Raw genomic sequence first — 19,394 nt, 5'->3', positions numbered from 1 at the left:
ATCGGTTGGATGGAATCTTATTTGAAACAATTTGTTGAAGATTGACTTAAGGTTCCTTATTGGAATTCTTTATCAGGATGTCACACTAAGTCTGAAAAGCCTCCAGTTGGTCCTAAATGCTGCAGCACGAGTGCTGACAGGAACTAGAAGGAGAGATCTTATTACTCCAGTCTTAGCTTCTCTGCATCGGCTCCCTGTAAAATTCAGAATAGAATTCAAGATCCTCCTTCTCACTTACAAAGTCCTTGACATCAAACCCCCCTTCATATATCAAAGAGCTCATAACACCATAAATGATGTCCCAATAGATCAGAGTAGAACAGGAGGTAGAATCTTCAGCTACCAGGCTCCTCTCTTGTGGAACCAGCTTCCATTCTGGGTTCAGGAGGCAGACATCTCTAAAACGAATGCCTCATCCACTGTTTTTAGTTTTAGTAAGTAGGTTTTAGTTTTGAAACGCACCACCTTTGCTACATTTGTGTCCAGGTCTGGACTGGTAATCTGGCTTCCGGCATTTTCCCATTGGTCTGACGCACCTTGTGGCTAACATACTTGGTTTTGGTTTGTCGTGTCAGATGTTGTGGTTCAGGGCCAAAAGTCTGTGGATGAAGGAGTGTGTTCGGCATAAAAATGGACGAACGGGTTGAACCAAAGAGCAAAGGTGATATTACCAGCCAAAAATATTATGAATACTGCTATAACTTCAAACTGCAGTTACTTTAATCATGTATTGCCATCTTTACCAAATTACAGTATAACTGACCACAAATTGTGTTGCGGCATGGTTGGAACTTTACTTTAAATTATAATAAATTAGATAATATTTGTAATTTAAACTCCAAACTTTATGTTAATTATGTCAATTAAAGAAAACATATCCTCCTCAGCACTCTAACAGAATCAATTACCTGGTAAATAAAAAAAATCCAACACACTGAGTTTCTCACAACTTTATTTGTTTATTACCAGATTATTGCACGCAGGATTCAAGATGTATAGAGGAACAAAACATTGAAATGAAGTGAGAACCATGGTTTAACATGATGGGATAAAAGTTATCCTGTGATCACTCTACCTTTCGCTCAAAAGCACATACACACACAGTGTGTGGAATGATCTGTACAATAATTATTCATACCTGCTTCACATGCCACTTTAAATTACAACTGTGAAATCAAAATGCACATCTACACACACAAGATACATGTGAGGGTGACTGGATGTCAAAGAATGCAAAGTGTGTCGTTTGTTGGGCCAGAAGCACATATAAAACACCAGTAGCACAGATTTAAATAAAGCACCATCTAGTAAAAGCCTGGTGTCTTACTGCAAAGTCCTGCTCCAAACTGAAGTGCAACAATAAAGAATTTACATGACGAGCCCCGGAGGAGTGTTTTTCCCCAAAGAAACATATCACTGTCTCTCTCTCTCTCTCACACACACACACACACACACACGCACGCACGCACGCACACACCAGCTGCTATAAAAATGTAAATAAATATAAAGGTAAGTAAATCTTTATTCATTTTAGAAATATTCCCCTTGTAGCTAATGTTAATCTATTTAATAGAATCAAAAACAGTGCTGTGTTCACCTACCGGCAGTTACACTGTGCTGGCAGAGCACCACATTCACATCCATCATTTTCTGTTCATGCCGTACAGAACCTGGGTTTACCAGTGCAGTGTGGCAGCGTTGCCATCAGTAGTGGGCCTGCAGTGACACACTGCCAGGGCTGCCATGCAAAACAAAAGCAGTTTTCATTTCTACTTCACTTCCTCCATAAAGGGAGGGACAATGGATTACAAAATTTACATCACACACCACTGTAAAAAAGTACTATAGAGATTAAAGGAAAATCCCTGTTTATTAGCTTGACTAGATTAGTTACAATAAACCCGGGTCTTATTTTTGTCATTTGAGCAAACATCCATATCAATAATGCAAACATTGCCGTGAAGTACCGTACATGAAATCTGACGGGGCAACAAGCATGAGTGGACGGACAACCACTTGATCCTAAACCAACAGTGCACACCAGAGTGCAAACAAGTACAGTAAAAATTTTATTTTTCTCTTCAGTTAGTTTGACAAACCCCATCTGTCATATTTTTAATGGTCTTACCCTGTTGAGCACAATGTTCTTAATGCGCAATGTTCCTTCTAAAGATGGCTACAAATTCAAAAATAAGACCAGAGTTGTAATAAACTGGAGGTATACTCGAACTTGTAAATCAGCCACACACTATTAATCCAAGTCAGCCATAGCCGAGTGCAGATTGAGTTTGGTTTGGTTCAGCAGAGATGGGGCAGCTCTGTTTGGCTCCTTCCAGCCACAGTGCTCTGCTGTGTTGTGGACCCTGACTGCTCACAGCGAAGCTCCCGTAGCCTGAGCCCTGTTGTCTGCTTCAGCTGTGTTCTCTCTACGTGGCCTCCGCTCTCTTCACACCACCTCATTCTTCACTGTCACAGAGTTGCTGTGTTTAATCCTTCAGCACATGAAGTGGCACTGTAGTCACCAATAGATTTCCCTTTTTTTGCTGTAAAAGCACAGAATTAACATCTGAGAGGCTGGGGTCAGTTTTAGTTTCTCTGCTTACACTTGGTGCTGGCACATTTCACAAATTCAAGACAAAGTCCCCTCTGAGCAGGCTTATGTCTGGGCCTCTGGCAGGGACCGGCCCGGTTCACATGGCACTGAGGAACCAGCCACTACTAAACCATTTGTGCTGCGACACAGTAGAGCTTTGGTTGCTGTGGCAGCTGTTGTTGGCGAGAAAGTGCTGCCACCAGTAATGGTACCGTTGAGGTTCCGGTAGGGTCGCTGCCGTGGTAACGAAGCCCTTCGGCGGGGGGTGGGCAAAGCAGCTGTTCCACGCAGGCACACTGAGGGAAAACTCAGACCCACCAGACAGCAACCCGGACAGGAAATGACTTCATCCTGCTCAGAGGGGCCGCTAGGGTCAGATGGCAGGACCTGGGCTCCACTGTAACCATTAGCTCGCCCTCCTCCTCCCCATTGTACCTGCTGGCCAATCACAAGGCCAGAACCATTGTTGTTGTCTAACCGTGGTAGCGGAGGCAAGGAGGGCGGTCCATTGGAGATGGGAAGTTGCCAGCCATTGGTACGTAAAGATGAGGAGCCGGGCCTGGGTCTTCCAGATGTTGAGTCCAGGACTCCCTCGGCTGGCTCTGGAGACTTGGTACAGTCCATGGGTTCTGTTAGACATACACTCTCCTCACCCTCCTCCTCCTCCTCCAACCGCTCCAGAGACACCATCTCTAGGTCAACAGGAAGACCTGAGTCCTGTTCTAATCTCTCCTCCTCCTTTAATAACTCTCTCTTCTCATTTATATCTATGAACTCTACCTGCAACCTTTTATCCACATTCTCCAAAAGCTCTGTCTCTTTATTCTGGTTGTCCTCCACCGCTCCTCCTATATTTGCCGCCAATCTGATGTCTTCGACTTCTTCCTCCTCCTTCCCCTCAGCATACCTTGTCAAGGCTACAGTCCGGCCAAGTTCTGGGGTACAGGGGAGAGACTGGCACCTCCTGTGCGGCGCCCGTATTCTCTGTGTCCCCCTAAGGTGTGGGGAGGCACATGGGTCACGAAGTGCTGGGAGTGTGAAGGTCAGGGAGATAACCGACTTGCTGGGTGTGTCTAAGAGTTTACACCGCCCCCCATTCAGATCCTGCCTCAGGGAGAAGGGGTTGACCCTCACAGGAGTCCCGAGGAGAGGAGGAGTCAAGGTTGCTGGGGGCAACATGTCTGACTGGCTCCTTGCCAAGCCTAGTCGTTGCTGGCTGCGGTCGCCGTGGTGACAAGGAGAGCTGCGGCGCCGGTATGGGCTGACATCTACCACCATTGGCTCTGAGCAAAGGAAGGAGATAGAAAGAAATGAAAAATGTGACCGGACAAAACAGCTAAAACATACAAATGACATATGCTGCCAACAGTGCTTGTTGGTGGGCAATTGGTGGTCACATATTCTTTTACCCGATCTAAGAGAATTCAGTGCGTGGTTTTAATTGCTGATAAGGGGGTCTTTGATTCAGTGCATATTTACAACACTAGCCAAATGAAATGCAAAAAATCCCTGTGGTTTAAGGTTTTTTCCAGTCCCGATGACCACTCAAAGCACTTTACACCATGAGTCCCATTCACACACATTCATACAGTGTGGAATCACCAACATTCTGATTAGTGGACGACCTGCTCTACCTCCTGAGCCACAGCCGCCCCAATTCAACCCTAATCTGTGTGTGAGTCAACCCGTGAGGTACAACTAGTTATTAGCAAATGGACAAAGCAGTCAACTACTCCACTAATACAGTATCAGCTGATATGTTATGGTTATTTCTGAATCTAAATTTTAAGAAGTAGTATTTATGAAACTCCTCATTTTCTGACACACAACAGTGTCTTTCTTCCTCTCTCCTCTTTGCTAACTGCTGATTGTTTTCTGACTATCGTGCAAACTTTCCAGGTCTGATCTGGTCTCCTCCCCCTCCCCACTATCTCTCTCTCTTTTCCACCCACCTATCCTCTCCTTCCCTCTTTGCTCTGCTCACCCCAACCAGTTGAGTCAGATGGCCGCCGACATTGAGTCTGGTTCTAGAGGTTTCTTCCAGTTGATGAGTTTTTTTTCTCTCCACAGAGTGCTGCTCGTTGTGGGAACTGTTGGCTTTCTCTAAAAATGTAAAGGTCTTGACCTTCTATGTAAAGTGCCTTCAGATAATGTATATTATGATCCGCTATAAAAATAAAATTGAACTGAATTTATCATCCAATGAGAGTAGAGACTTCAACACAGCTCCTGAAGTCTTCATTGCTGTAAAACATGATTACATTTAATGAGGGTTTTTCAAAATAATTATTTGACCCTTTCACCTACCTAGTGCAATGAGCTTCTCTCTCTCCTCTTCTGTCTCCATGCTCTCCAGTGTGAAGACGAGGTCAGCGAATGTGGGGCGCCTCACTGCACTCATCTGAAAAACAACACAGGGAAAGAGATCAACACAGTGTATCTGATGATGATGGTGATGTGTCAGTCATTTAGAGACCTCAGTGAAATGCACTGCTTATGGCAACCGAGGCAATGTGAGTGTTTGTGTGTGTACTTACATTACAGCAGGTGACAGCCAGGCTAAAGAAGGCAGGTGGACAATCACCAACCATGTGCTCAAATGCATCCACATCCAGACCAAAGTCCTACACACACACAAACAAGTTACACTTTGATTCCCTCATGTCTCACATTGTTAATAATAAATAATCAGGATAAACCTTGTATGAAAACATTAACATTAGCATTACACATTACACACAAATGCACACATACTGTACCTCTGTCCTGGGTAAGAAGTCAGGATCAGCTTCGATCCGGGCAATGATCTCACAGAGGATGATACCGTACGCAAACACATCCACCTGCACAGAGGAGAGGATGTGCACATCAGCTCTGTCCTGGGCTCAGCTCTGACCAGCAGACAAAGTCGATTTCACACAGCAGTAAACTGCACTGTGTGGGTTGTAGAGAACTGATTACAATACTAATAGTTGTGGGTTAAAGCTGCAGGTATTTGTTCCAGTTAATTTGTCCAAGCTCGTAATCAATGTGTAAAACAATATACATAGTTGGGAAAGAGATTTTTCTCTTACTTTTTGCCATATCTTACAACTATTTCATTGGAGAGGGCTAAACATGTCAGTCAACACCGTTTCTTTTTCTCTTCTTCCTGTCTTTAAGTAAATGGTCGACAGCTACTAGCTGCTATTAAACTGCTCTGCTCTCCACAACTGATACTTGTTTGGTTTACTGAAGAACAAGTCAACCACACCACTGTCCTTTGTAAACCAGATTCATTATAACAGGCACAAACCATTTGGTTGTAATACAACCAAACTCACTCTGAACTCTCTGTGGTGAAGTATTGGAACTAATATTTGTAGGTCAAAGTGCAAAATAACTGACTTAGTTTTCATTGTCAACATACTGTACCTGAAAGAATGTCTTTTAAAGGTTCAGTGTGCAGCATTTAGTGACTTCTAGTGGTGAAGTTGCATGTTGCAGCTGAATGCCCCTCACCTCACCTTCCAAACATGAAAGAGAACCTGCGGTAGCCTTCAGTTGTCATACAACTTAAAAAGGTGTTTAGTTTGTCCAGTTTGGACGACTTTAAAAAACATAGAGGCTTCATAGAGAGGACCTGCTCCTGATGTAAATATAAAGTATTTAAATATAAGGGGCCCATTCTAGGGTAAAGAAAACAACACTTTGTACAATTTAGATGAAACACACTGGTGGAAACATCACTAGGATAATTTCTGCCAATAGATCCCTTTTACTTAAATCTTACACACTGGACTTTAAGTGAGATTATATCAAAATGATCTGGCTGTAAGTGCATTCATGTGAAAGTGCTGGAGTTTTAATAACAACATCATTACAGCTATGGAAAGTCTGGAACAGTAAAATGATTCTACTGACTAATACAAAATATCTATTTCATATTTGAGTAATATTTGTCCCGTCAGGAAACCGTATGATGGATGACTCAGTCCTTGCAGTAATCTGATTGGTCAGTAGTTGGGCAGTTGACAGGTTTTGATCTAAATCTTTGTTAGCTAGTTGAGTTGGCTATGCCTCTACACTCACTAGGTAGCACAAGGCCCTGGTGACGGAAATGTTTAGGTCTAGTTTCCCTTTTGTGATAAAGCCATTGAAATCTATGACTTCTACAACAGCAGTTACTGATGTAGCAGCAGAATCTATTCAGTTTTCCAATATTAGCTGACTTTAATCCCAGAGTGTAGATTGATGATGAAGGTGGATTTTTTGCTTAGAACTCACCTTTGCACTTATTTAGAGGAAAACTGTTTTATTGCTCCTTTCAAAAGTTACATAGTGTTGCTGTAACACTGTGCTGCAGTCCAGTACGTATTTGGCTTCTGCTTATCAGGTTTACCTTCTCATTGTAAACCTCTCCCCTCAGAACCTCAGGGGCCATCCAGTACGGGGAACCCACAATGGCCAGAGGCTGCTTCTCCACACCATCACTGCAAAGATACAAAGTTTTTTTTTCACTGTTAAATCACACAAAGCTAATGCACAATTGTCTTTGCAGTGCAGCAGAAAGGAAGAGGCGGTCCCACTGAATCACATAATAACACACACTGGCTCAAAGAATAAGCTGAGAAATGGCAAAAATATAAACATTCGTCCAGGCGTAAGTGTTTTACACACTGTGACGCTCACAAACAGTGATTCATTGCTAAAAATGACCTCAAGGCTTGATTGACAACAGCAGAGAACAATAAATCAGGATTTACATTCTGGATTTCACCACACTGACCTGTAATCAGGGATCTTCTCTGACAGGCCGAAGTCTCCCACGACACCAGTGAACATGCCGTTATCACAGCGAACCAGACAGTTCTACAAGGGGAACAGTCAGGAGGTTAGACTTACAAACAGCTGCAGGATGTAAAGATGAACAAACAACCTCACAGTAAACAAACATTTTGTCTGGTCAAGGCACATTGATAAATTTCTCCAGTTTGCAATCCTCTAATCCACCCTGCAATAATCTGCAATCACTCAAACCTAAACCTCAAAACTAAGATTAAGGCACTTTTATTATGAAGTCCAGGTTTTATGGCTGCTTACACCCATATCTTAAACTAGGATTAGTTATATTTAAAGCTTCAATCAAAAAAGGCAAAAATAATACTACAAACAAAAACATAATGTCGTTCATATGAGAATGAAAGAGCATGAAATCCAACATTTTGTCCCTATTTTACCAAACTCATTAAGGGAGATGGTTTGGCGGATATACCAAGCACTGCATCATTGGTCGCACTACTGAACCAGTGAAGGAACGAGGGATAATAATAGTAAAATGTAGTGGATTGGAGTGAATCTCCTGTTTAGTTGGAATGGAAGGGAGTGTGGAGTGTGTGTGTGTGTGTGTATGCGCGTGTCCGTGTGTAGCTGCCCTGTCAAAAGCTCTGTGATGTAAAAGTGTGAGCTATGAGACATCCATTAATCCCTAAGGGCTAATGATGGTTAAAGCGCAGTATTACAAGCACAAAGGATCATTTCATTAACTAAAAACTGGCATAGCTACATAAGATTTGGGCCATGACAATCATTTGTTTGCATTTCAACACTTGTGGCGACTGCACCACTCATTAGATCTGTCAATGAGAAGAACGGCGATGAAGTTCTCCACCAGCACCAGCTCTGATTGTTCACAGCTCCCATTTAACTATGGTGATAGTGATATTTAATTTATCATCAACAATTCATCAATGGCTCATTTAGAGTTTGAATATTGAAACAGACTCCGAAAACAGATGCACAGTTGAAGATAAAAGTATTACTCATTGCTGGGAGAAATAAAGCCTCAGTGTAAAATAAAAAAGATCAATAAAGTTCATCACTCAAAAGCTGTATTCTAAAATTAAGCATATGAATGTGCTTTTATTTAGAGTACTGTGTGGATTACAAAAACAACAATCAGAACATTTAGGAAATACGTATGCGGTGTGGTTTGAGTGTGTTACTGAGGTCGGAAATAACCAGCAACATGACTGTATACACAGTAAAAGGTAGGGGTGGGCAATATAACCTATAATCAATATCACTGTATTTTTCCCTTTATTGACAGTGATGGTAGTATGTCATGGTATTACTTTATTTTCAGGTTTTGGCAGGAGATGCCTGTCCTGTCTCGTGACATCTCTCTTACTCGTCTTGTCGTGTATAGCAAGAGGTAGAGGTAAACAATACCTGCAGTGACACCAGTGTGCTTTTGGGATGTGCTCCACTGGCGCTGGTTGTCGACCTCATTTTTACGGGTTCTGTCACGTTGGCTGGGCTATCTACTGGATTTATCACTACTTGTGATGCTTTAATTGATCAGTTGGGCTGCTTCCTTTGTACCATGCACCTTGCATGAAGGCAGCTGGTATACAATTATGTTTTACTTTTTGATATAATTAGGCTGTTGATTTATCACAGTGATGAGCGTTTTGCAAAATCCAATTTGTGGTGCACTATCACACAGGAGATGTCTATGACACCAGTGTACCAGCCATCACTAATATGAGGAGTCTGTCTGTGAGTCTGTCTGCTTGCATTTAGCTCTGTGATTGTCCCTGGACCTAACAGTGTCATGGGAAATGACCCTAAATGTTCCAATGGGAAACATTCCCTGTTGTACTTTTCCTTTGTATATTTCTACATAGTTCCCCCCCCCCCCCCCCGAATTGTATATGTTTCGACCACTGAAACATAATCACTTTATCTTTGAGTCCAAGTGACAACTAATCAAAAGTTTTAAAAGATTCCCTCAAGCAGTCTTGCTTTGGCCTCCTGAATATCACATTCAGGAGGCCAAAAACATGTTTTTTTTCTGCAAATGTCTGCAGAGATTTGTGTGTTAAAAATGATAACCATGGCTGATGTAGCCCTCATTGTCCGCACCAATGTATGCACTCTGTACCTTAGAGGTGAGGTCTCTGTGAAATATGCCCTTGCTATGCAGGTACTGCAGTCCTCGGGCAATATCCAGAGACAGACCGATCCTGACGCCCCACGACAGGTACAGGTCACTGTCCAACAGCTGCTCCAGGTTACCTCCATTTATATACTACAGAGAGAAGAGGAGAACAGGATCACCATACATTTACACATATTCTCTGCATACGAGCCAAACCCCCCCTCTAAAAACATAGATGTCTGTAGTAAGATACATACACAGACATTTGTGTGTATTTAACAACTGCAAGCTGCTCAGAGGACATCCAACACATGCGTTGCTCTGTGGTGTTAGTTATTTTATCCATTAGTTGACAATAAATAAAATGTATAACACAGATGTATGAACAAAGCATTGAAAAAAAGCCAGTGAAAGTGTAGACAAAGTGTCAAATTGAGACCAACAAAGATATAATACTAAAAACATTTCGAGAAGCTAACGCATGGTGACATTTAACACTGAGAATGCTTTACCTCAGTCAGAGCGTGGAGTTGACCTTCGTGCACACAAACCCCAAGAAACCTGAGGAGAGGTGAAGAAATGTGGTTAAAAAAGTAGTGTGTATCATATTTGAATTTTTCCAACAATCATTATTTGCCCATTCCCATTCTGATTATTACATCCCTCCTTCAAAGCCCCAACATGCAAACTAACCCCACACCTCTGTTTCTCACAGGTAGTGAAGTTACAGTATTTGAAATAGTCAGTCTCAACTGAGTGATGAAACACTTCTGGTTTTTATTCAGTCAAACAGCATGACCTCGCCAGCTGCTGAAACTTTCCTTTGAAACTACACATGATCTTTATTTCAAAAACATTCACAGATTTTCTTACTGCATTTTTTCTGTTATTGAGAAATCAGCAGCAGCTGAGTTGAACACACAGGCGTTGCTGTGTGTTCACACTGATAGAGCAGACATTCCAAAATGAGACAAACGCCACTCACCTCTGTTTTTAATATAAATACTAAATACACCCTCTGTATCTAAACTTCATTTGTAAAATAAGGCATCACACTGTGAGTTAGACGTCTTCTTAAATACATATTATTACCTACCTGAGTATATTAGGGTGACAGAGCCTGTTCATGAGCTGAACTTCTCGTAGCATGTTAGCCTTGTTGCTAGCCAGTGTGTTCATTTTCAGTGCCATCACCTGCCCTGTGATCCGATGCTGCACCTGGACAACAAGCAGAGAAGGTTTACAGTGAGAGAACACACAGAGAGTGAGATGCACTGCTTCATCGAGAAAACACCGTCAGAAGTTTAGAATAGAGTTCAGAATCCTGGAGGTTTCGGTCAAGTATAACTGAACACACTAATTACAGTGCTTGTGGTTTATCACCAAAGTGATCATCCTAGTGATCCTGTATTTGCAGGAAATATATTTAAAAAAAGAAAAAGATGAATCATTGATTCTACACCGGTTTATATTAAGTTACAGTTTATATACAGTTAGCTGGCCAGTGTGTATGCCTGTTATTAGGTGAACATGTGGCAAAATCTGTGTGTGTTGTGTAAAATAGGTGCACCAGGCTGGAGCTGGAGTTTGCATGAAATGATAGCAAGGTGTGATTCTCTCCTGTAGGGCGGCTGTGGCTCAGGAGGTAGAGCTGGACGTCAGGTAATCAAAACGCCGGTGGTATGATCCCTGGCTCAGCTTGTCAAAATGATAGAGAAGTGTAGACTAGAGATTGAAGTGCTGAAGGAATGTGTGGATTAACATGACTCTATCTTAAACCGTATATAAATGAAGACCATTCCTTATTGCATGTACATTTAAGGGAAAATCATGCACATTTTTGCAGTTAGATTTACTAAGGTCACACAATTTGCTACGGGGAGCAGAGGACTGATCCACCTGTGAAGAGATGGCCTAAAAATTGCCCAGACAAGCCACTGTACACACAATGTGCACAAGCCACAACGAAACGCTGTAGTGTGGCAAAAGGGTCAGAAATCTCAAAGAGTAATGATGATATTTAGACCATAAAAGAAACATCATGGACTGCAGAACAGCTAATGCCTCTGGATCAGGAAGAAAGATCCCAACTGGGCCCCAACATGTTAGGGAGACACACCCAGGTCTGATCAACCTGTGGTGGGCCTGCCTTAGAAGAGGGTGTTTTGTGATTAAAAGGCCGTAACACCTGATGACGCTAAGGTACACAACTGAAGACATGTCCCTAACATCCACTGGTGGTCACTAACATCTACTAGTGGTTGGCACCTTAATAAGTGCCCTATTCTCCATCACTATTGTTTCCACATGTTACAGTGGCTCAGACCTTTACAGTCTTCATTGGAGAGTTAGTGACACAGTCCATGAACATGTGAACCCTCGTACCACTGAGCTGCAGGTACATTAGGTCTGTGTTCATGTCTGGAAGGGTCACGGACTGGTAATATGGGCCTGCAAAGTTCAGCCAGTGTCTCGACCTGCATGCGCGCGCGCGCGCGCGTGCGTGTGCGTGTGTGTGTGTGTGTGTGTGTGTGTGTGTGTGTGTGTGTGTGTGTGTGTGTGTGTGTGTGTGTGTGTGTGTGTATTAATAGCGTGGCACTAATAGGCTTTCTGGATTTCCCATCGCTCCTCCTGATCTGCAACAAATCCACTAGGCCATTACTGAGGCCTCGTCCAGCAGCTGACAGGCGACACGCACACAATTACATAATGCACAGTTAACAGGACAATAGTGAGCTGACAGTTTCACAGAGCTAATAAGCTATATGCTTTTTAAACATAATTATGATTGAATTATGTTTAAATAGTGCCCATTCAATTAGTAGTAGGCCCTTAAAGACAAACATTAAGGGAAACAGGCTCACAATCCAGAAATCTAACAAATACAAAAAAACACACAAATTGGGAAAATACATAAAAAAAGAATTATATTCAACTATACTGCACTGCCTCTGTTCACTTTTTTTTTTTTATTGAAATGTGCTGATACAGCACTGTTGCTAAACTGTTATAATATGTATTTATTTTATTGAACAGTTTAACAACAGCTTGACCTTCAGACAAAGTAATAGTAAATGCTCTATATTTATAGAGCGACTCTCTGTTCTTGACGATCAATCAAAACAATTCACAGTAGAGTTTTCGCCATTCACCCGTTCATATAGTGCATCTATGTGCAGCACTTTCTCTGTCATGCATCAATCATACACTGTCGGCACAGGCAATGTGGGGTTCAATGTGCCCAAGGACACTTCAGCACTCGGGAATGGGGGAGACAGAACTTCTGGTTAGTGGACAACCTGCTCTACCTTCTGAGCCACAGCCGGCAGAAACAAATATTATATACAGTTTTACCTTCCAAAAAGAATTTCAACACATTGTAACATAACACAGTGGCAGCTGAGAATAAGGTGTTCTCACACTGAGCAGAGGGTCATCTCAGGAGCTGGACTGTGAGCTGCTGAGATGACCGCCGGTCTCATCCGACAGGCAAGTCCTCACATCTCCGAAAAGTCAGTAAATCTCCCAACAAGGATTAATTGGAAAAACTGAACATACAATCAAAATGAAAATGGTTCTGAACTAAATAATAAATAATAAAACGTAAGTAAGACTAAAGAGGCAGGGTACACCCTGGACAGGTTGCCAGTGTATCACAGTGCCAACATAAACATTCACACTAACCCCTACAGCCAATTTAGAGGCTCCAATTAACCTATCCCCAATCTGTTTGTCTTTGGACTGAGGGAGGAAGCTGGAGTACCCACACAGACACAGGGAGCTAATAAGACTTTCCACATTTTGACATTTAAGTAGCTTTGTCTTTATGAGGACCTCTAGTTGGACTGTAGTCTGAGGATCAATCCATTGATCTACATGCTCTCAACTCTACAACACAGACACAGTGTGCAAAGAGTGAAGTTGTCTGAATCTAAAGCCACAGTAAGATCAGATTTGCCCTGCATGGGTTCAATCCTATACCTGATCTGTCAAGAGGGGAGGGAGTGAGTACCCTGTTCAATGTTGACCAAAGAAAACAGGGAAAAAAGGCTAAAAGAAAGAACAATATATTGGAGCAGGATGCGGCCACCTAAAGTAACGGATGGGAATTGACTTAATATGATTGTAACTTTTTAAAAAGTCTTTTATTTTATCAATACCTTGTGAAATAAAGTGATACGATCAAATTTAGTAACAATGGCCGAGTCAAATTTAAGTAAACTTAAACAGAATCTTAAAATGATTGAAGGGCACAGAAGAGGGGTCAGCTATGTAGAGGTGTAGTGTAGTGTAGTGTATAGTGGCACAAGGAGAAATAACAAGGTCTGGATGAAGGTGAGCATTTCTATAGTCCCCTGTCAGGTATGCATGGTTTGACTGTTTGTATTCAGAGCAAACAAAGGGACTTATTTGGTATTTTTATGTGAATTTTACGACTTTTAAAATAAGGGGTTTTATTTCCTCCTCATTAACCTTGTCCTGTCTGCAGGAAAACCTAAGATTAAGACACACACACACACACACACACACACACACACACACACACACACACACACACACACACACACACACACACACACACACACACACACACACACACACACACACACACACACACACACACACACACACACACACACAAATGTGTGAGTAATCTACTTAGTCTGGACAGTGGGATCTGTTGTCCAGCCAGCCTGTTACTTCACACGCAATGTTTCTAAATAATTGTCAAGTGAATTTAAAGCAAAAAATGAGCCGTTTCCAACAACATGTTAGGAGTGAATAGTAAGGAAATCCACACAGTGAAATGTACAATATGTTCAAAATTAATTAAACAAATATGAGTGTGATACAGTGAGGAGAACAATACTACTACTCAGGTCCCATCAGTAAAGTGATGTTGCTTACATCATGTGTTAGACAGTAATGTTCACAAACATCTCCAGTAAGATAGCAACAGATTTATGGACTAAATTCACTTTCAAACCATAAACACACAGGCCAACACCCAATGTTTAAGAGCTAACATCAACATCGATGTGACCATGCCATCATGCTGCTTTGTGTTAATTCATGTTACTTTCAGGTATCTTTAGGCCATCAGTCACAACAAGTACACAATTCATGTTGGCTGCCAACCATCTCCATCTCCTCCAAGACGTTTAGTAAATGAATATTACTGTTAGCTGCTCGTCTCAAGCTGAGCACAGACATAACCAGACTGAAATGTGACCAAAACTCATCTTAGTCAAAAGGAAGATCTACACTTAAAAAAAAAAAAAGGTTTATTTTCCTCAAAGTACAGGAAGGTACCAAAGAGAGTTTCAGTGCAGTATCAGTACTGGAACCTAGGTAGCAACATTAGTAATATACTAAAGGTTACTGCTTCACATTAGACCTGAGTAATATTTCAGTTAGTGTCTAGAAATGTCAATGAAATTTGATAGTAAGTGTGTTGATTTAATAATTTACATCCATATGGAACCTGTACATCTGGTGGGAGAGTGGAAATAAAAGGTGATGTAGATGTTATGAGCTGCATGTAAAAGTCAGTAATGCAAACATGATTTACTGTGGTGTGAACATTTTCACAACCAATAAACTCTAATGTGAGCATGATGATAAAGAAACATTACTTATCAGTGTGCATCAGCTCCCACATGCTCTATATGTATGCGCTCTCTTGTCGTCAGTGTTTATTAACATTAGCTGTAGAATCGATACATATTAAGAAGCAGACACACACTAGAGCAGGCAGTGGTACTAGTGCTGTGGCTGAGGAGGTGGAGCGGGTCATCCCCTAATCCACAAATCAAAGTGTTTGACTTGTGTATTTGTTAAGACTTGAAAAGAAGGATGTAAATGCAGACCATTAACCACTATTGTTATCATATTATTTACTAAAGACATTATTATTACATTATCAATTACTTTGATAATAGGATATTATTATAACATAATAACTCTACAATTATTATTATTGTTGTTGTTGTTGTTGTTGTTATTATTATTATTCTCATCATCATAGCAACCAGTCTGACAATGATTAAATACAACTGTTCTTGGTCTCTCTCTGTTCTCTCTCCCCCCCTCAGCATTTCTCTCCTCTCACCCCAACCGGTCGAGGCAGATTCATTTGACCTGTTTTGAAGAATGTTTCGAATTGTGCTATTCGCTATATGAATTAGACAATCATGTTTTTGTTGTATATACACAGCAGCTAGAGAAACCAGACAGGATGACTGTTCTGATCAGACAGCAATGACAACAGGGTTAACAAGGTTACACGATAGCTTATATGAAATCACCTGTTGGTTTGAGTGTGCATGTTAATATAACTGTTTTGGCATTCTCACATTTGCTAATCAGCACTGAACTCAAACTGAGTGTATCACCTGAGGAGGTCCTGAATGTGTTCACCACATCTCATGGCCTCTCCACATTCAGGTCTGCCACCATGGCAACTACATGTCACAGGCTCCAGTGCTACCGTCATACCTGACACTGTTTATTTTAACCACTGCTCGCTCACACTTCCATCAACTGATGAGGTCACATACCTTGAAGACTTCAGAGAAGAAGCCTGAACCAATCTTCTCACAGAAGAAGTCATCAATGCGGGCCAGGCTGGACACGGCGCTCCTCAGGGCTCGGTACGAGGACGGCCGTATCCGGTTGGGAGCGTGGATGCTGTGGAGCGGCGGCTCGTCTGGACCGCCGTGAATGTCCTCAGCATCACAGAGGCAGCACTCAGCGTGGTAGTCCATGGTGCCAGCTCCAGTAGTTCCGTTCTTTCCCAGAGGGGAACCAGACGGTATGTTAGACTGCAGGAGTCCTGAGCCACGAGGTGATGGTGACCCCAACCATCATGGTGTCACGCTGATCAAACCGCCTCCTGTGGGCTGTGTGGATGAGCCAATGACCTGATAATATATCAGTTTCACACAGTACTGCCCCTCAGAGTGCATCTGCTTCCCACTTTCCACTCTGTGGACAGCTGCAGGTTGCTTCTTTAATATCAGAGGAAAATACGATGTGTATTTCTGCTCTTGTGAGACATGTTATCTCCCTCATCTCATTTGAGGCCTCCCATGGCTCCCAGGGTCACTCAGCTACAATGTTGAAGTGCCCATGAGCAAGAATCCAGCTCCCTCTGAGCTGATCTCGGTCTTACCCTGACCTCTGACCTCTCAGGGAAGATGGAGAACTGCTGCTAACACAAAGGCAAGTCATTCCAGATCTCCATGTTGCTCCCGCGGCGGGTTAAAGAATCCCTGGCGGCACGTGAGCGTCACCTCAACGTGTCGGTGCGTGAGGAGGCTCGGTTCTCTCCGTCATCCCGTCGGCTGGCGGATGCTTCACGGTACCGGGAGGGGGTGGCAGGGCCGAGCAGACAGCTGCGACACAGAGGCGCCTGTCTGGGAGAGTAACATGGAGGTTAAAGGAAACAGTGCACAACACGAGCAGGTTCACAGAAGCTGTGTGTCGAACAGGAGAAGCCCAGAGTAAAGACTGGACCCTGGTGATCAGTGCGCACGGCGGCAGCAGCCATGAGTGAGTCTCCTCAGAGAAACACTAACAACCTCCTGTGATAACATGGAGCCGCACAGCTCAGCCCGACTGACAAACAACCGCGGGCCTCGTTCAGCCATGTTTCTTGTTTTGTATTTTATCAATTGTGTGTGATAAATACAGATTAGCGGGATAAACCGGAGCATGAAGCGCTTCGACATCCCACATTTCTCCGGACTAACGGGCTAAAATAACCCGGGCTACTGCTCAGCTGTCAATGGCGAGCGGGCTGCGGACACGGAGGCGACGGCTCACCTCTCTCCTCACGTCGGTGTGGATGGAGACGTCGGTGCGCTCCGGTCCGGTGGAGGTGAACCAAAGCCGGGTCTGTCGCTCGGCAGCTCGGGTGTCTGCGGCTGGTAATCCTGTCTGGGTCCGTCTTCATGAGCTCTGCAGCGGGATGAGTGCGGCTCCGGCTGCCGCTGAGGTGAAGCCAGCGAGAGTGAGGCACAGCACTTCCTGGTAGAACTTTAAAAGTAAAAGCGCCTCAACCTCAAGGATGGTAGTTTGCACGCTTTTAAAGAAAATAGATTTGTTTTCTACATGAAAAGCACAACATTGAAAATCAATAAAAGATTAACTACATTGACCACCTCGCTCATTGGACTATGTTTACAATGCTGTCAAATGCTTTATAGAGTAAGGATCAATACATAAAATAAATAAATAATCGATCGTGTCATAAATATAACAAAAACAATCAATCAGTCAATTGTTGAAATTGTTGAACTTATCACTAAGTTCAATTAATATTTTAATTCGAAGCATTCTTTTTTTTTAGAAATACCTCAAATAGTCAAATTTTATAATAAATGAGTTAATAGCATGAGAGGATACCCACTTGTATAGCCTGCTTCATGTCAACATACACTTGTTTTACGTGTGATATGATAAAATAAGACATTACAGACTTATTTCTGTCATTTGTTAAAGTGATGACATTTTTAATAAAATAGAGACTATGGGATACTGAAGGGATGTGAGTGTGATAAAAAATGTCTTGCTGTATAATTTCTAGACTGTATGTAATTTTGCGTATTCTTTTGTTATTTTCTCTGTATGGTTATTCAGTTTTACATCCCTTCTACTTCGTTTCACCACTTCAAGAATTTTATTTCGAAAAGAAAGTCGTGAAACTTCCTGTATGTTTCCCACTGACTGGAGTTTGACACCTGACACACGGAGGCCGGGGCTGAGTGAGCGGCTCTGATTGGTCAAACCCTAATAACTGAACTGGAGTCAGTTCCTCTGTCCAACCATAGGCCTGCTACACCTGACACTTACAACACAAACCAATCCCAGACCAGCTGCTCAGCCGGAAGTAGTAGTGCACTGGCAATGACACATTATGATAAATAAAGAAATAAAGAAACCAATGGCCCAATTATATGAAAGAATGAAGGTACAAATAAAGCAAAGTCGCTTTATTTTATGTTAATAACATTAGCAAAGGTGAATTTATTTCAGAGAATATTGTCAAAATGAAAGAAATGTAAAAAGAAAAATGTAGAGAGAACATTTTCATCTGATCTCCTCCCACTCCTCTTCCTCTTCCTGTTGTGTGCTGCTGCCATGCTTTTCCTGGTCACGTTGGAGGGAGTGATGATGGAAGTCTGCCGGGGCCCACCAGACACAACTGCATGCAGTGTAGCATCAGAAAATCAATTTGTCCTGGATGCAGCCAACTTTCCCTTTAGACAATGGAACAACGCTACTGCACCATGCTGCTAATCATTTAACGAATATGACGAGACTGTTTGACAGAGGGATGTAATGTCGCTGGAAAATGACACAATTTGTAAATGGTCACATCAAACAATTGTATATATTTCTTTTCTTTCTTTTTTAACAAGTGAGAGTCGAAATGAGGTCACTGTTGTATGACTGAATGTGAGGATGACATCATAGCTTGGTTTCATCTGGAGGAGCAATAGTTCCATGGACCCTCTCACTTATGATGTCACTGTTTTGATTATGATGGGAGGTGTACGTGTAGATACACTTTTGTGAGCTTAATAATTTATTGGGATAAATGGCAATAACGTCATGTTTCACAAACTAAATGTTCATGTTGAAACAAAAATATGAAATTGCATTTTACCGTTTATTGCTATATGACCAAATTCCACAATATTGGGAAAAAAAACATCTTTGTATCCAAACCAAGGACGATATGAACCCTGCCCACTCCATGGTAGCAGATGGGACATGGACTAGTGCTTGTTGGATGGATTTTACCCGAAGATGGTTTCTGTCATTTTAGGTGTTTCTTATCACACTGGTGTGTGTTCAATGTTTAATTTTTCT

The 19,394-nt window shown here is 42.2% G+C and overlaps 1 protein-coding gene across 1 annotated transcript; it reads right to left on the bottom strand.

The window, feature by feature from the left end:
* Positions 1-939: 939 nt before the first annotated feature.
* Positions 940-17,528, bottom strand: LOC117773207 (dual specificity testis-specific protein kinase 2-like). The gene is made up of 11 exons (XM_034604962.1): positions 17,343-17,528; positions 16,076-16,933; positions 10,612-10,733; positions 10,028-10,076; positions 9,519-9,665; positions 7,362-7,444; positions 6,975-7,065; positions 5,353-5,436; positions 5,131-5,217; positions 4,901-4,994; positions 940-3,876 (listed from the first exon to the last, which is right to left on the bottom strand). Exons 2-11 carry the CDS (start codon positions 16,280-16,282, stop codon positions 2,657-2,659), a joined length of 2,184 nt encoding a protein of 727 aa, XP_034460853.1. The 5' UTR covers positions 16,283-16,933; positions 17,343-17,528; the 3' UTR covers positions 940-2,656.
* Positions 17,529-19,394: the final 1,866 nt, after the last annotated feature.

Source organism: Hippoglossus hippoglossus, chromosome 1 (assembly GCF_009819705.1).
Source record: "Hippoglossus hippoglossus isolate fHipHip1 chromosome 1, fHipHip1.pri, whole genome shotgun sequence".
NCBI lineage: Eukaryota > Metazoa > Chordata > Actinopteri > Pleuronectiformes > Pleuronectidae > Hippoglossus > Hippoglossus hippoglossus.
Note: the sequence above shows the minus strand (reverse complement) of the source record. Positions and strands in the feature narration are given on the sequence as shown.